This window comes from Nerophis lumbriciformis, linkage group LG16, assembly GCF_033978685.3.
Source record: "Nerophis lumbriciformis linkage group LG16, RoL_Nlum_v2.1, whole genome shotgun sequence".
NCBI classification, from domain to species: Eukaryota; Metazoa; Chordata; class Actinopteri; order Syngnathiformes; family Syngnathidae; genus Nerophis; species Nerophis lumbriciformis.
The window spans coordinates 38,222,205-38,237,847 of record NC_084563.2 but is presented as its reverse complement, the minus strand read 5'-3'; the positions used below and the strand labels follow the sequence as shown (position 1 = coordinate 38,237,847).

Here is a 15,643-nt window from a genome sequence, read left to right as displayed (position 1 = left end):
ATGAGGTGGTTCGGGCATCTGGTCAGGATGCCACCCGAACGCCTCCCTAGGAAGGTGTTTCGGGCACGTCCGACCGGTAGGAGGCCACGGGGAAGACCCAGGACACGCTGGGAAGACTATCTCTCCCGGCTGGCCTGGGAACGCCTCGGGATCCCCCGGGAGGAGCTGGACGAAGTGGCTGGGGAGAGGGAAGTCTGGGCTTCCCTGCTTAAGCTGCTGCCCCCGCGACCCGACCTCGGATAAGCGGAAGAAGATGGATGGATGGATGGAGAAGGCCATCCGACCCGGGAGAACAAGTCACAGTGGTATGTCATGGCTCTACAGTTTGTGACAAGCCTCAAAAAAACATGGTAAACAGAGTCGACCATCTGAAGGCAAGAACGAGTAGAATTCATATTAAAAAAGTATCCATAATCTAACACAGATACAAATAAGGCAGAGACAAGGCCCTTTTTTACACCAAAAGAAAAACATCCCTTATTACGGAAGAAAACATCAAATTAAAATTTTAATTTCTTCACCAAATTATCAATAAAAGGTTCAAAAGTGAGAGAGTCATCAATTAAAATACCAAGGTATTTATATTCATGCACCACTTCTATGATATTCCCTTCAAATGTGGACACCACTGGGGGAGTTTGGGGAACTTTCCTATGTTTGGAAAACAACAAGTTTTGTCTTGTCAGCATTGACAATCATCCATCAATCCATCAATTTTCTACCGCTTGTCCTTTTCAGGGTTGCGGGGAATGCTGGAGCCTATCTCAGCTGCATTCGGGCGAAAGGGGGCGGGGGGTACACCCTGGACATGCATTGAGAACCAGTTTTAGATAAATAAGTGCACAGCAACAAAGGCTTTCTGCAGGGAATTAACAGCCTGTTTAAGAGATGATCCAAAGCAATAAATAATTGTATCGACAACATAAAAATGCATATTAGCATGAGAGAAATGTTGTTCTAAATCAACAATGTACAAGATAAATAAGAGGGGTGCCAAAACTGATCCCTGTGGCACCCCCTTATGAACAGTGACAAATTCCAAACAAAGGCCCACATATTTATTACACCAGGTCCTGTTTTCTAAATTTGAAAACCAAGCAACTGTATGTTCTGACAGTCCAATGAGAAATTGCCTGCGTTTTGAAATATTATGTGTCAAATCTTTGGAGAGATCAATAAAAAAGTGAGGCACAGTACTGTTTTTTGTCAAGCGCTACAATGATGTCATTTATCAATTTCATCTTAGCAGTAATAGTGCTGTGCATTTTCCTGAACCCTAATGATATTTAGAAATACTTTTATTTGAATAGAGGGATCCTTTCAACTAATCACAGAGATTCCAGAACTTTTGATAAGAGATATACATTTGAACTGCTGCATCACCAGCTTTTAATAAAGGGAGGACAAAAGCAGATTTCCAAGCTGATGGAATGTATTTGTTTTTAATTAAAAGATAGAACATAATTGAAAGTGGCTCTGCTATAAAATGAGCTGCCAGCTTTAAGAAATGAGGCTCAACCAAATCAGGTCCAGGGGGCTTTCTGTGATCTAATTTTTTAGACAGTAAAAGAAGATAAATTAAAAGTATCTGCAGAAACAATGGGGGATTATGTACAAGTATTTCATATAGTTGTCCCTTTTGAGTCAAATAGAAAACTAGACGATAAAAAATGCTAGTTAAAACAATTCAAGGCTTCAGTTTGATCACACACTGGCACTAAGTTTTTACGTACAAATATGGGAAGAGTCTCTGTGTTTTTAATCACAGCAGAGACTTGATCACTTTTCAAAATTTCTGTGGATTGTTGAGGTTCCAGTGGTGACGGACAATTTAAATATATTCTGATTTGGCTTTTTTGATAAGCAAAGTGCATTGATTTCGAAGCTGTCTAAAAAAGGACCAATCAGTGGCAGAATTACTTATCTTGCCTTATCCCACGCCTCACAAATTATGTCTGCCAGTTCTGGACAAAACCAGGGATTATCTCGCCCCTCACCATGTGTTTCTTCAAAGGTGCATGTTTATTTATAATTTGCATGAAAATTATTTTGAAAAATGTCCAAGATAGCTCTACATCTGGTATTAGATCAGGGATGGGCAAACTACGGCCTGCGGGCCACATCCGACTCGTCAAATATTAGAACAGAATTGAGCAAAGATCTGTTTTGAGAATTGCCACAACAAAACTGATACAAGACGTTGACTCACTGGCAAAAAGGGTGGGCAACAGCTAGGACTGCGAATCTTTGGGTGTCCCACGATTCGATTCAATATCAATTCTTGGGGTCACGATTCGATTCAAAATCGATTTTTTTTTCCGATTCAACGCGATTCTCGATTCAAAAACGATATTTTTCCGATTCAAAACGATTCTCTGTTCATTCAATACATAGGATTTCAGCAGGATCTACCCCAGTCTGCTGACATGCAAGCAGAGTAGTAGATTTTTGTAAAAAGCTTTTACAATTGTAAAGGACAATGTTTTATCAACTGATTGCAATAATGTAAATTTGTTTTAACTATTAAATGAACCAAAAATATGACTTATTTTATCTTTGTGAAAATATTGGACACAGTGTGTTGTCAAGCTTATGAGATGCGATGCAAGTGTAAGCCACTGTGACACTATTCTTTTTTTATATATATATAAATGTCTAATGATAATGTCAATGAGGGATTTTTAATCACTGCTATGTTGAAATTGTAACTAGTATTGATACTGTTGTTGATAATATTAATTTTTGTTTCACTACTTTTGGTTTGTTCTGTGTCGTGTTTGTGTTTCCTCTCAATTGCTCTGTTTATTAGTTTATTTAGTGTTGCTGGGTCGGGTTTGGTTTTGGAATTGGATTGCATTGTTATGGTATTGCTGTGTATTGTTTTGTTGCATTGATTAATTAAAAAAACATTTTTAAATAAATTTAAAAAATGGAAAAATAAATAAATTTAAAAATGAGAAATGATTCTGAATCGCACAACGTGAGAATCGCGATTCGAATTTGAGTCGATTTTTTCCCACACCCCTAGCAACAACACTGCTACCACTAAAAGAGAATGTAAGTGTTAACCCTGTAATAACATGTTTATGTTTCTTTCATGTTCTGATATGATATTGTTGAAAACATATGTTTTATTATGAAATAGCTCATGTTTGAGAAGTCTACTCTTAGTTCCAACAGATATGTTATGCTATAAAATGCATAATGTGCTTGCCCGTCTGTCAAATTTCAAAAGCCAATGTGGCCCCTGCGTCAAAAAGTTTGCCCAACCCTGTATTAGATTATATGTTATCCTCCATGGGGCCCTAAGCAAAATTTGATTTTGGGGCCCTCTATTTCTGCCAATAATATTGATTGTTGATCATTCACACACCTACTATAAACTCATTGCAGCTCTGGCAGTGTTGTTTACATTATCCTATTGTCAGCCTGGCATGTCTTTACAAATGACATGTCATTTATAAAGATATGGGGGTGGCCCAGTTAAGAACATAAATAATACCAATGAATGAACGAATGATGTCCAGAGTGCCACATATGGTTCCTAATCTTAAAATGTAGAAAACATTCAGCTACAAAAGTGGCCTGGGGTTGAACAGTCCAAGTGATAAAGCTTTGTATTTACAGTAAAAGTGTCATCTTGTCTCATCAGTCTTGTACTTATTAGTCTTTAATTACTAGTTTACATTTTTAGTTAATTGTTCATATTTAATGTTTACTTTGTACAAAGAGAGCGCAGTCTACTGAAGTTAAATTCATCAATAGTTTTCCCCTTTGAAAGACGCAAGGCAAATTCCTTCCATTTCACCATGTTGCTACAATGATCTTCACTGTTTTAATGCTGTTTCAGCAGTGCACCTATGTTGACCCAATCCCGCTGTCCCTCGGCTGCCAGTTTTAAGGACTTTTTGGAAAATAATTTGCAGCAAAAGCAATAGACTGCATCTTTACTTCTTGAATAAGTCAGCCAGCTACGCTTGACTTTTTCCCCATTGACTAGCTGTCTGTAGGTATAATGATAATGAAAACTTCGGCCATCATGCCGTTTGGGGAATGAAAAGTTCTCCTTAATAGACAGTGGTCCTCTGATCACCTGCTCAGTCCTGTCTGAATCTGAGAGGAAAGATATGGCGTCACATTAGTGCCAAAAATCCGAGCGCATAAAAACTGTTATCGCGCGCTGATTCTCCACTTCGTGCACGCGCGACACCCTTTTGCGCGCCCGTGGTGTCTTTTTGCGCGCCTGCGGCGCCTTTCTGCACGCGCGCCGTCTCGGTCTGTGCGCTCTCTGTGTACTCCTGGCATCTCTCCTCGCGCTGTCATGTTTCTTTTTGGCACTTTGGGGGCAGGTATGCTTAGACGGCCCCTCCTTTCTGATTGGCTCTTAGCATTTTTCATAAGACCAATCATTCTCCAGCGTAGCAACGTTGTAGCCATCTTACCTCGGACAGCTAGCCTCAATCATTACATTGATGTCAAAGCAAGTTATGGTAATTTAATTAGTACATGTACCAATTAAATTACCATAACTTGCTCGATTTTCGACCAATTTACAAACGGTTTGCCTTGTTACAAATCTTATTACATGTAGATATGACATAGGATGCTGCACCTGTTGAAATCACCTCTTTCGCTATAAAAAAAATGACTTAATTGTGCAACATAGTTGTGTAGGGTCAGTGTTAGTCAGTTCTCTGATTATTTTAAACTGTTTCAGAATACATTATTAAAAGGCTATTTTTAACATTTTAAAAACAAAATTCAAAGATTATTTCATTAATTTTATGGCTGAATCAAAAGAAATTCCATAAATTAGAAAACAAATGTTCAAGAAGAAGTGAAAACTTTGCGCCTATAACAATCTTGATACATATTGACGATGACCCGCCCTGCTATACTTCTGATTATCTCTGAGCATTTTTCGCCTGGCCAATCAGAAAGAAGGGGCATACCCACCCCCAAAGTGCCAAAACGAAACATGCCAGCGCACAGACCGAGACGGCACGCGCGCAAAAAGGCACCACGCGCGCGCAAAAGGGTGTCGCGCGCGCGCACGAAGTGGAGAATCAGCGCGCGATAACAGTTTTTATGCGCTCGGACTTTTGGCACTAATGTGACGCCATAGCAGGCGGCAAACGTCACAGGTGCAGCAGAGGTAGCTTTACATTTAAAGAGAGGCAGGAAGAATCACTAAGCCTAAATCAGCAGCAGCACTCTGTTGACCTAAAATTGTGTTTTTGTACAATAATATATCTTTGATCATTTAGAAATCATCAGTCAGACTCGTACATGCACAAAATAAAAAATAAGAATTTTTTGTTAATTGCTTTTGGGGGCCCCCTGGTGGCCGCGGGGCCCTAAGCAAGCGCTTAGTACGCTTATGCCTCTGTATGTTATTATATGTTCCCAGTTCACCATAAACAAATCTTGATGAAAGGCTTGTTCATTAACATTTTTAAGATTACTTATAAAAACAATCCTGGGTTTGCACTTCGGAATTCTAGTATTTCCACATGCAGAAACAACACAATGATCACTCAAATCATCACAGAAGACACCCAAGAAAGACAACTTACTAGGCACATTAGTTAAAATACAATCAATCAAGGTAGATTTATCTTAATTTTTTGGATTAGGCCTTGTGGGAAAGAGGATCAACTGGGGGAGATTAATAGACTCACAAAACCGTTTAAATTAATCAGAAGTTGCATTTAACCAGCCCCAGATAAAATCTCCTGACATAAGTAGTTCAGTGTAATTTGACTTACTCAAAAGCTGTTTTAATGACTCTCGTGCCTCCTTTGAAACAGATGGGCCTGTGACACCCAACCACAGTAACATACACAACTATTTCTACATCCAGAGACAAAAATTATATTTGTTTACTGATTGACTGGGAAATAACAATTGAACCATTAAATCTGGATTTAACATAAAAAGATACACCCCCACCTTTTTTTGGCCTATTGCTGCGGTAAACATTATACCCATGAATGTTAATAACTTCATTTGTAATAGACTTAGTAAGCCATGTTTCTGAAATCAAAACATGTGCCCCTGTTAATTTCACCCAAATTCTGACCATGTCCATTTGTGGTAGTAATCTCCGTACATTCAAATAAACATATTTAAGACAAGACATTGATTTAAAATCAAAGGGTGTCTGGGAGCATTGATGCTCAGGTTTAGGATTTGGTTGCAAATTTCTGAACAAAAGTAGAAGTAAAGCAATCAACAGCCTCTGCTTAGCAATTGATTTACTTTAAATTATTTGGCATGCTAAAGCCCCTCCTTCTAGAGGATTGGTGAGATACTCATGTAAAGCAAATATACATTTCAGTTTAGGTAGGTCTCTGGGCAGAGCTAGAGACAAATGTATATCATTTTCCAATTGTACTGTAGGTTGCCCTAGATCAGTGGTTCTTAACCTGGGTTCGATCGAACCCTAGGGGTTCGGTGAGTTGGGCTCGAGGGTTCGGCAGAGGTCAAAACACACCCGACTCGTCGTGTAAATAAAGACTTTTCTCTATCGGCGTATTACGGATACGGCAACAGCAGAAGTCACACTGATTTGCAGGTGTGTAATTTGTTATGAGTTTATGTACTGTGTTGGTTTTGTTCTTTGAACAAGGTGATGTTCATGCACGGTTCTTTTTGTGCACCAGTAAAAAAACATGGTAACACTTTAGTATGGGGAACATATTCACCATTAATTAGTTGCTTATTAACATGCAAATTAGTAACATGTTGGCTCTTAACTGGTCATTATTAAGTACTTATTAATGCTTTATTCGGCATGGCCTTATTATAATCCTAACCCTCTAACCCTGGCCCTAACCCTCTAACCCTAACCCTAACCCGAACCATAACCTTAACCAAATAACTCTAAATTAAGTATTTGTTACTTAGAATATGTTCCCCTAGTGTCCAAAAACTCTAAATTAAGTCTTTGTTACTTAGAATATGTTCCCCATACTAAAGTGTTACCAAAAACATATAACTTTGTCTTGAATTTGAAAAAAAAGGAGGGTTCGGTGAATGCGCATATGAAACTGGTGGGGTTCGGTACCTCCAACAAGGTTAAGAACCACTGCCCTTGATATAGAGAAGCTATTGGGCATCTGCCAACACTTTTCACATTTAGGTGATTGTCATTAGAGTGTCCATAGCTCTTTAACAGATGCAGCAAAGCCAAAAAAGGAGGTTAGTTGCTGAATGAAGAATGCCGATTCCCATGTAGCACAAAACAGGAATATCTGAGTTTTTATTCGTTCCTGAATTAGACGATGACTTTGGGTGACGTCGCACGTAAAGAGGATATAAAGCCGGACAAAGCAGCACAGTGAACAAAACACGCCAAAATCAGGACCAGCCGCAGTCCCAGGAAACAGGAAAACAATTCCCAGTACCAGAAGAAAGAAGCGCCTTCCTGACTTTCCGCTCCAGGCAGAAGGATTGACGCGGCAGTCCCCAAAAGGCAAGAAGTGAGCAGGCGCGTGTAACAGCAGGCGACGCCGGACCGACCAGGACCCAGGATGCCACAACAGCCATCGGCCCCAGACTTCCCGGTTCAGTGAGATGGATCGACGCAGTGGCTCCCAAAAGAAACTTTGTGTGCAAACGGGCAAATCAGCAAGCTACAACGCCAGACAGACTAGGATCCAGGATGCTTGAATGCTACACCAGCAGTTGGCCTTAGGCTTCCCGGTCCAAGCAGATGAATCGATGCGGAAGCCTCCAACGACACCCAGAAGCAGATTTCGTCGGAGCAGTAGGCCACAATGCTATACAGACCATGGCTCAGAGTGCAGCAACAACAGTGGGCCTCGGAGCCATGCCTATAGGCTTCATGTGTGGATGGACAGGCCCTATCAGCCGCCGACTGCAGCAGAAGCCACACGCCTCGGTGAGCTTGAACTCTGCTAGTGACGACAAACACAGACATCACTCAAGTGGCGCACACAAGCTGCCATCTTGGATTCACAAATAAACAAAATGTTGAAACCTTCCTCCAGTTTAATTCGAGTCTACCTGTGGTAAATTCAGTTGGTTGGACATGATTTGGAAAGGCACGCATATATAAAGGTCCCACACTTGACGATATGGTAGAGCACAAACCAAAAATGAAGTCAAAGGAATTGTCAGTAGACCTAGACAGGATTGTCTCGAGGCACAAATCTGGTGAAAGATACAGAACAATATATGCTGCCTTGAAGTTCCAGATGAGCACAGTGGCCTCCGTCATCCGTAAATGGAAGAAGTTTGGAACCACCAGGACACTTCCTAGAGCTGGCCGTCTAAACGGAGCGACCGGGGGGGAAGGGCCCTAGTCAGTGTGGTGACCACAAACCTCATGGTCACTCTGTCAGAGCTACAGCATTCATCTGTGGAGGGACGAGAACCTCCCAGAAAAACAACCATCTCTGCAGCAATCCACCATACACGCCTGTACGGTAGAGTGGCCAGGCAGAAGCCATTCCTTTGTAAAAGTTTACCAAAATGCACCGCAAAGACTCTCACACCACGCGAAACAAAATTCTCTGGTCTGATGAGACAAACATTGAACTCTTTGCCATGAATGACAGGCATCATGTTTAGCATGGTGCTGGCAGCAACATGCTGTGGGGATGTTTTTTTCAGCGGCAGGAACTGGTAGACTAGTCAGGAACGAGGGAAAGATAAATGCAGCAATGTACAAAGACATCCTGGATGAAAACCTGCTCTGTAGCGCTCTTGAACTCGGACTGGAGCAACGGTTTATCTTTCAGCAACTTCCCTAAGCACACAGCCATGATATGAAGGGAAGGGCTTCAGGGCAACTCTGTAAAAGTCCTTGAGTGGCCCAGCCAGAGCCCAGACTTGAATCCGATCTCTGGTAAAATCCAATATGTCTGCGAACCTACACTTTCCCTCCAACCTAATGGAGCTTGAAAGGTGCTGAAAAAAAGAATGGGTGAAACAAGCTTGGCATACCTGCTAGATAGGTATGCCAAGCTTGTAGCATTGTATTCAAAAAGACTTGAGGTTGTAGTTGGTGCATCAACAAAGTTTTTAGCAAAGGCTGTGAATACTTATGTACATGTGATTTCCTAGTTCTTATTTTTTAACAAAAGTTACAAAAAGTGAAGCGCTGTGAATACTTTCCGGATGCACTGTATGTGTGTGTGTGTGTTTGTAGGAATTCATACTGTCATGTTGATGAAGTAGTGGAAGCACGTCTCCTCATTTATCAGTTCATATGTGAAGGAAAGACTTCGGGTTTTTCTGTCCCTGAAGAAACCTCGATGTGATTGTCTCATTGGATCCACATTTAGCGTGTATGAAATGTTCAGTCCAAACTTCGTTGCTTCTGCAAGTACACACCTAAGGAATTAAGAATCTTAAAAGTAGGGGTGTCCCAGTACAACTTTTTCACTTTTGATTCAATACCAATATCGGACCCTTTAAAACTGGCCGATACCGATATTAAACCGATACAATATCAGCAAGAATCATACATACTTTTATTATTTTGTAGTTTGGAATGTTAGAAAAGGTTTGATCAAGTGAAATTACTCAGCGAACAATGGTAGGTATTAAAAACACTACACTATTTAACTGTAATTGACTTATTTATTCATCTTGACCATTTAAGAGATAGTCAAGATGTCGCCTGTGGCTCGTCTCCAGCTGTATAGATTATTTATGGTAATTTTCTGAACATATGCGATCATAGCAGTCCGAATAACAAATGGATGTGTCTTGGCTTTACGGACTTATGATCGGACTCTTTGTTTCGCATAAAAGAGTCAATGGAAGGCGTGTTTGATACACAAGACAGGTATAAACAAACGTTTCCTTCTCCTTTTAAAGTCAATCCTGACTTACTTGAATACTTGCTGCCATGTCGAGCGCCGGGCAAAGTTCGCAAGAGATTGAGGAAAAGAGGTTGCCTGCTTGGACTGCGCGTGTCCTTGAACCTCCACATCACTGGAGTTGTGGTCAGGGCTCTTTGTCGCCAACATCTATTTTTCGTGGTTGCACCGGCTCTACCTGCGTGGACCAGCTGGAGTCCAAGTGACCGCTGGTTGTGCCTACGACCAATCCCACTGCGCAACAAGGACCGTACCTGTGTGACGTCATGCACAGTTCATGTTGGCCTGTTGAACGCTCGTTCAATTGCAAATACAAACCCCGTTTCCATGAGTTGGGAAATTGTGTTAGATGTAAATATAAACGGAATACAATGATTTGCAAATCATTTTCAACCCATATTCAGTTGAATATGCTACAAAGACAACATATTTGATGTTCAAACTGATAAACATTTTTTTTTTTGCAAATAATCATTAACTTTAGAATTTGATGCCAGCAACACGTGACAAAGAATTTGGGAAAGGTGGCAATAAATACTGATAAAGTTGAGGAATGCTCATCAAACACTTATTTGGAACATCCCACAGGCGAACAGGCAAATTGGGAACAGGTGGGTGCCATGATTGGGTATAAAAGTAGATTCCATGAAATGCTCAGTCCTTCACAAACAAGGATGGGGCGAGGGTCACCACTTTGTCAACAAATGCGTGAGCAAATTGTTGAACAGTTTAAGAAAAACCTTTCTCAACCAGCTATTGCAAGGAATTTAGGGATTTCACCATCTACGGTCCGTAATATCATCAAAGGGTTCAGAGAATCTGGAGAAAAAAACTGCACGTAAGCAGCGAAGCCCGTGACCTTCGATCCCTCAGGCTGTACTGCATCAACAAGCGACATCAGTGTGTAAAGGATATCACTACATGGGCTCAGGAATACTTCATAAACTCACTGTCAGTAACTACAGTTGGTCGCTACATCTGTAAGTGCAAGTTAAAACTCTCCTATGCAAGCCGAAAACCGTTTATCAACAACACCCAGAAACGCCGTCGGCTTGAGCTCATCTAAGATGGACTGATACAAAGTGGAAAAGTGTTCTGTGGTCTGACGAGTCCACATTTCAAATTGTTTTTGTAAACTGTGGACGTCGTGTCCTCCGGACCAAAGAGGAAAAGAACCATCCGGATTGTTATAGGCGCAAAGTTGAAAAGCCAGCATCTGTGATGGTATGGGGGTGTATTAGTGCCAATACATGGGTAACTTACAAATCTGTGAAGGCGCCATTAATGCTGAAAGGTACATACAGGTTTTGGAGCAACATATGTTGCCATCCAAGCAACGTTACCATGGACGCCCCTGCTTATTTCAGCAAGACAATGCCAAGCCACGTGTTACATCAACGTGGCTCCATAGTAAAAGAGTGCGGGTACTAGACTGGCCTGCCTGTAGTCCAGACCTGTCTCCCATTGAAAATGTGTGTGGCGCATTATGAAGCCTAAAATACCACAACGGAGACCCCCGGACTGTTGAACAACTTAAGCTGTACATCAAGCAAGAATGGGAAAGAATTCCACCTGAGAAGCTTAAAAAATGTGTCTCCTCAGTTCCCAAACGTTTACTGAGTGTTGTTAAAAGGAAAGGCCATGTAACACAGTGGTGAACATGCCCTTTCCCAACTACTTTGGCACGTGTTGCAGCCATGAAATTCTAAGTTAATTATTATTTGCAAAAAAAAAATAAAGTTTATGAGTTTGAACATCAAATATCTTGTCTTTGTAGTGCATTCAATTGAATATGGGTTGAAAAGGATTTGCAAATCATTGTATTCCGTTTATATTTACATCTAACACAATTTCCCAACTCATATGGAAACGAAATTGTAAATCATTGATCGATTTTTTTCTCATGAGAAAAGGACATGTGTCTTTCGGTGACATGGCAGAAAGAGGAAGAGTTTATTCATTAAACTGAACTCTGCACAGCTGACTGCTCTGCTGTCGGGGATGCCCGCCCCTGTCGCCGTGGTGGTGGCCTGGCTTTTGTGCACAGGGATGAGTACACATGCAAAGTGATCTAGTCCAAATAATTATTTTCTTTTGAATCGCAGATGTTTCTACTGCATATAAATTCACCGCCCTCCTGGCCCCGTTGCTGTCTTTTTAAAAGATTTGAGTGACTTTTTGTCCTCGATATTGAAGTTGGAACCTGTTTTAATCATTGGGGATTTCAACCTTCATGTTGATGACGGCTCTTCTTGCTCTACAATGGAATTTCTAACATTGACTGAAGCTTTTGATTTTGAGCAGCATGTTTCTTAGTCACCCCCACCAAAAGGCCATATTTAGTTTTTTCACTTGGCTTAGAAATGTTAAATGTTTCTGTAAATGACGTCCACATGAGCGATCATAGTCTTGTTTTGTGTGACACTTTAATTTTGAGCCCAAGCCTTCAGGAGTCTGCTCTCAGAGGCGTGTTTTTATTGCTAAAACTGCAGATAGATGTTTAACCCTCTTTTAGCCTCGATGTGGACTGTTTTAACAATCTCTCACTACCTTCCCATGCATCAATTAATCTGATTTCTCAAATAGTTTGTTATTTTTGTATTTTCACACCTATGTGTGAAGTCCAAGTGTCCACATGCTTTTTCTAATGTGACTATTGGTCATACCCCATGTGCCTCCTATACACTAGGGGGCGCTTATTTCATTTTAGCAAGGTTAAATTAATTCCTTTTCCAGTTGACCTATGATGTCACACTATCCATCTGCGGATTCTTACAACTTGTTTTAAGTGATGTCCGCTATAATATTGGCACAGATGACAAATATTACATCTGTAATGGCCATGTTGATGTTAAATGTCAGACAGCATCAATAAATTATTTTGCATTGCGCTACGAACATGACGCCACTACCAAGAATGTATCGGGGCGGATGCAGGTCCGAAGCAAAGACGGACCAGCGAAAGAGTTTTTCGGAAATCATTTTCTGATGAAGAATCATGGAAACAAAACTTTTCAACTTCTCAGAGTTAATTCATAAGGTTCTGTCGATTGTTAATGCCACGGTCCAAACTGTTCCACATTAAGTTTGAAATGTTCTGGACTATCTTGCCAGTTGTGTAGAATACAGAATTACTGCTAATAAACGACTTCCGGACGGCTTCGAAGCGATTCTGGACCACCATCCGCCGCCTCAGGAAGGGGAAGCAGTGCACTATCAACACCGTGTATGGTGAGGGTGGTGTTCTGCTGACCTCGACTGCGGAAGTTGTGGATCGGTGGAGGGAATACGTCGAAGACCTCCTCAATCCCACCAACACGTCTTCCTATGAGGAAGCAGTGCCTGGGGAATCTGTGGTGGGCTCTCCTATTTCTGGGGCTGAGGTTGCTGAGGTAGTTAAAAAGCTCCTCGGTGGCAAGGCCCTGGGGGTAGATGAGATCCGCCCGGAGTTCCTTAAGGCTCTGGATGCTGTGGGGCTGTCTTGGTTGACAAGACTCTGCAGCATCGCGTGGACATCGGGGGCGGTACCTCTGGATTGGCAGACCGGGATGGTGGTTCCTCTCTTTAAAAAGGGGAACCGGAGGGTGTGTTCTAACTATTGTGGGATCACACTCCTCAGCCTTCCCGGTAAGGTCTATTCAGGTGTACTGGAGAGGAGGCTACGCCGGATAGTCGAACCTCGGATTCAGGAGGAACAGTGTGGTTTTCGTCCTGGTCGTGGAACTGTGGACCAGCTCTATACTCTCGGCAGGGTCTTTGAGGGTGCATGGGAGTTTGCCCAACCAGTCTACATGTGCTTTGTGGACTTGGAGAAGGCATTCGACCGTGTCCCTCGGGAAGTCCTGTGGGGAGTGCTCAGAGAGTATGGGGTAACGGACTGTCTGATTGTGGCGGTCCGCTCCCTGTATGATCAGTGTCAGAGCTTGGTCTGCATTTCCGGCAGTAAGTCGGACCCGTTTCCAGTGAGGGTTGGACTCCGCCAAGGCTGCCGTTTGTCACCGATTCTGTTCATAACTTTTATGGACAGCATTTCTTGGCGCAGTCAAGGTGTTGAGGGGATCCGGTTTGGTGGCTGCAGGATTAGGTCTCTGCTTTATGCAGATGATGTGGTCCTGATGGCTTCATCTGGCCAGGATCTTCAGCTCTCACTGGATCGGTTCGCAGCTGAGTGTGAAGCGACTGTGATGAGAATCAGCACCTCCAAGTCCGAGTCCATGGTTCTCGCCCGGAAAAGGGTGGAGTGCCATCTCCGGGTTGGGGAGGAGATCTTGCCCCAAGTGGAGGAGTTCAAGTACCTCGGAGTGTTGTTCACGAGTGAGGGAAGAGTGGATCGTGAGATCCACAGGCGGATCGGTGCGGCGTCTTCAGTAATGCGGACGCTGTATCGATCCGTTGTGGTGAAGAAGGAGCTGAGCCGTAAGGCAAAGCTCTCAATTTACCGGTCGATCTACGTTCCCATCCTCACCTATGGTCATGAGCTTTGGGTTATGACCGAAAGGACAAGATCACGGGTACAAGCGGCCGAAATGAGTTTCCTCCGCCGGGTGGCGGGGCTCTCCCTTAGAGATAGGGTGAGAAGCTCTGTCATCCGGGGGGAGCTCAAAGTAAAGCCACTGCTCCGCCACATCGAGAAGAGCCAGATGAGGTGGTTCGGGCATCTGGTCAGGATGCCACCTGAACGCCTCCCGAGGGAGGTGTTTAGGGCACGTCCGACCGGTAGGAGGCCACGGGGAAGACCCAGGACACGTTGGGAAGACTATGTCTCCCGGCTGGCCTGGGAACGCCTCGGTATCCCCCGGGAAGAGCTGGACGAAGTGGCTAGGGAGAAGGAAGTCTGGGCTTCCCTGCTTAGGCTGCTGCCCCCGCGACCCGACCTCGGATAAGCGGAAGAAGATGGATGGATGCTAATAAGTTTAGAAGAGGTTTGTGTACGCTTTGTTATTCGCCTTTAATATACCTGTTTCATTATCTTTCCTCTTCCGTATTTTCCGCACCATTAGCCGCACCTAAAAACCACAAATTTACTCAAAAGCTGACAGTGCGGCTTTTAACCCGGTGCGCTTTATATATGAATAAATATTAAGATTCATTTTCATAAAGTTTCGTTCTCGCAACTTCGGTAAACAGCCGCCATCTTTTTTCCCGGTAGAGCAGGAAGCGCTTCTTCTTCTACGCAAGCAACCGCCAAGGTAAGCACCCGCCCCCATAGAACAGGAAGCACTTCTTCTTGTACTGTAAGCAACCACCCGCCCCCGGAAGAAGAAGAAGCGCGCGGTGCATGCTGGGATATGTGACGTTTCATTTCCATTTGTGTGTTTATGTAAAGACCCCAAAATGGCTCCTATTAAGTGTGTTGTCTGTCTAATTATAAATAATGCAGACGAGGCGTGTTAACTGAGTTCTCAACGTTTACTCACAGCGTGCTCATAACCACATTCTAACTGCCAGCATACAACGCTTCTCAGGGCTACCGCGCATGCTCGTAACTATCGTTGCATGCTGGGTAGTGTAGTTGTTATATTTGCTAGCTCATAACATCACATTAAGAGACACGCTTACGCGCTTAATTCAATACTCGCCGTCATTCCGGGTGGATTGACAAAAGACCTCCAGCCGCTAGATATTGGTGTCAACAGGGCATTCGAAGCTAGACTGCTAACTGCGTGGGAACAATGGATGACAGAAGGCGAACACACCTTCACTAAGACAGGGAGGCAGCGCCAGACGACGCCAACATCTGCCAGTGGATCGTAAATGCCTGGGCAGATATTTCGGTCACAACTGTGGTC

At 42.9% G+C, this 15,643-nt stretch overlaps 1 protein-coding gene across 3 annotated transcripts in view; it reads right to left on the bottom strand.

Moving 5' to 3' along the window:
- LOC133617246 (integrin alpha-L) overlaps window positions 1-15,643 on the bottom strand; it is a 114,055-nt gene that overhangs the window by 37,258 nt on the left and 61,154 nt on the right. For all 3 annotated transcript variants that reach the window (XM_061977113.2, XM_061977114.2, XM_061977115.2), the window contains one exon: window positions 9,189-9,349. In XM_061977113.2, coding sequence (XP_061833097.1) covers window positions 9,189-9,349 — 161 coding nt within the window. The remainder of the gene's footprint in view (window positions 1-9,188; window positions 9,350-15,643) is intronic.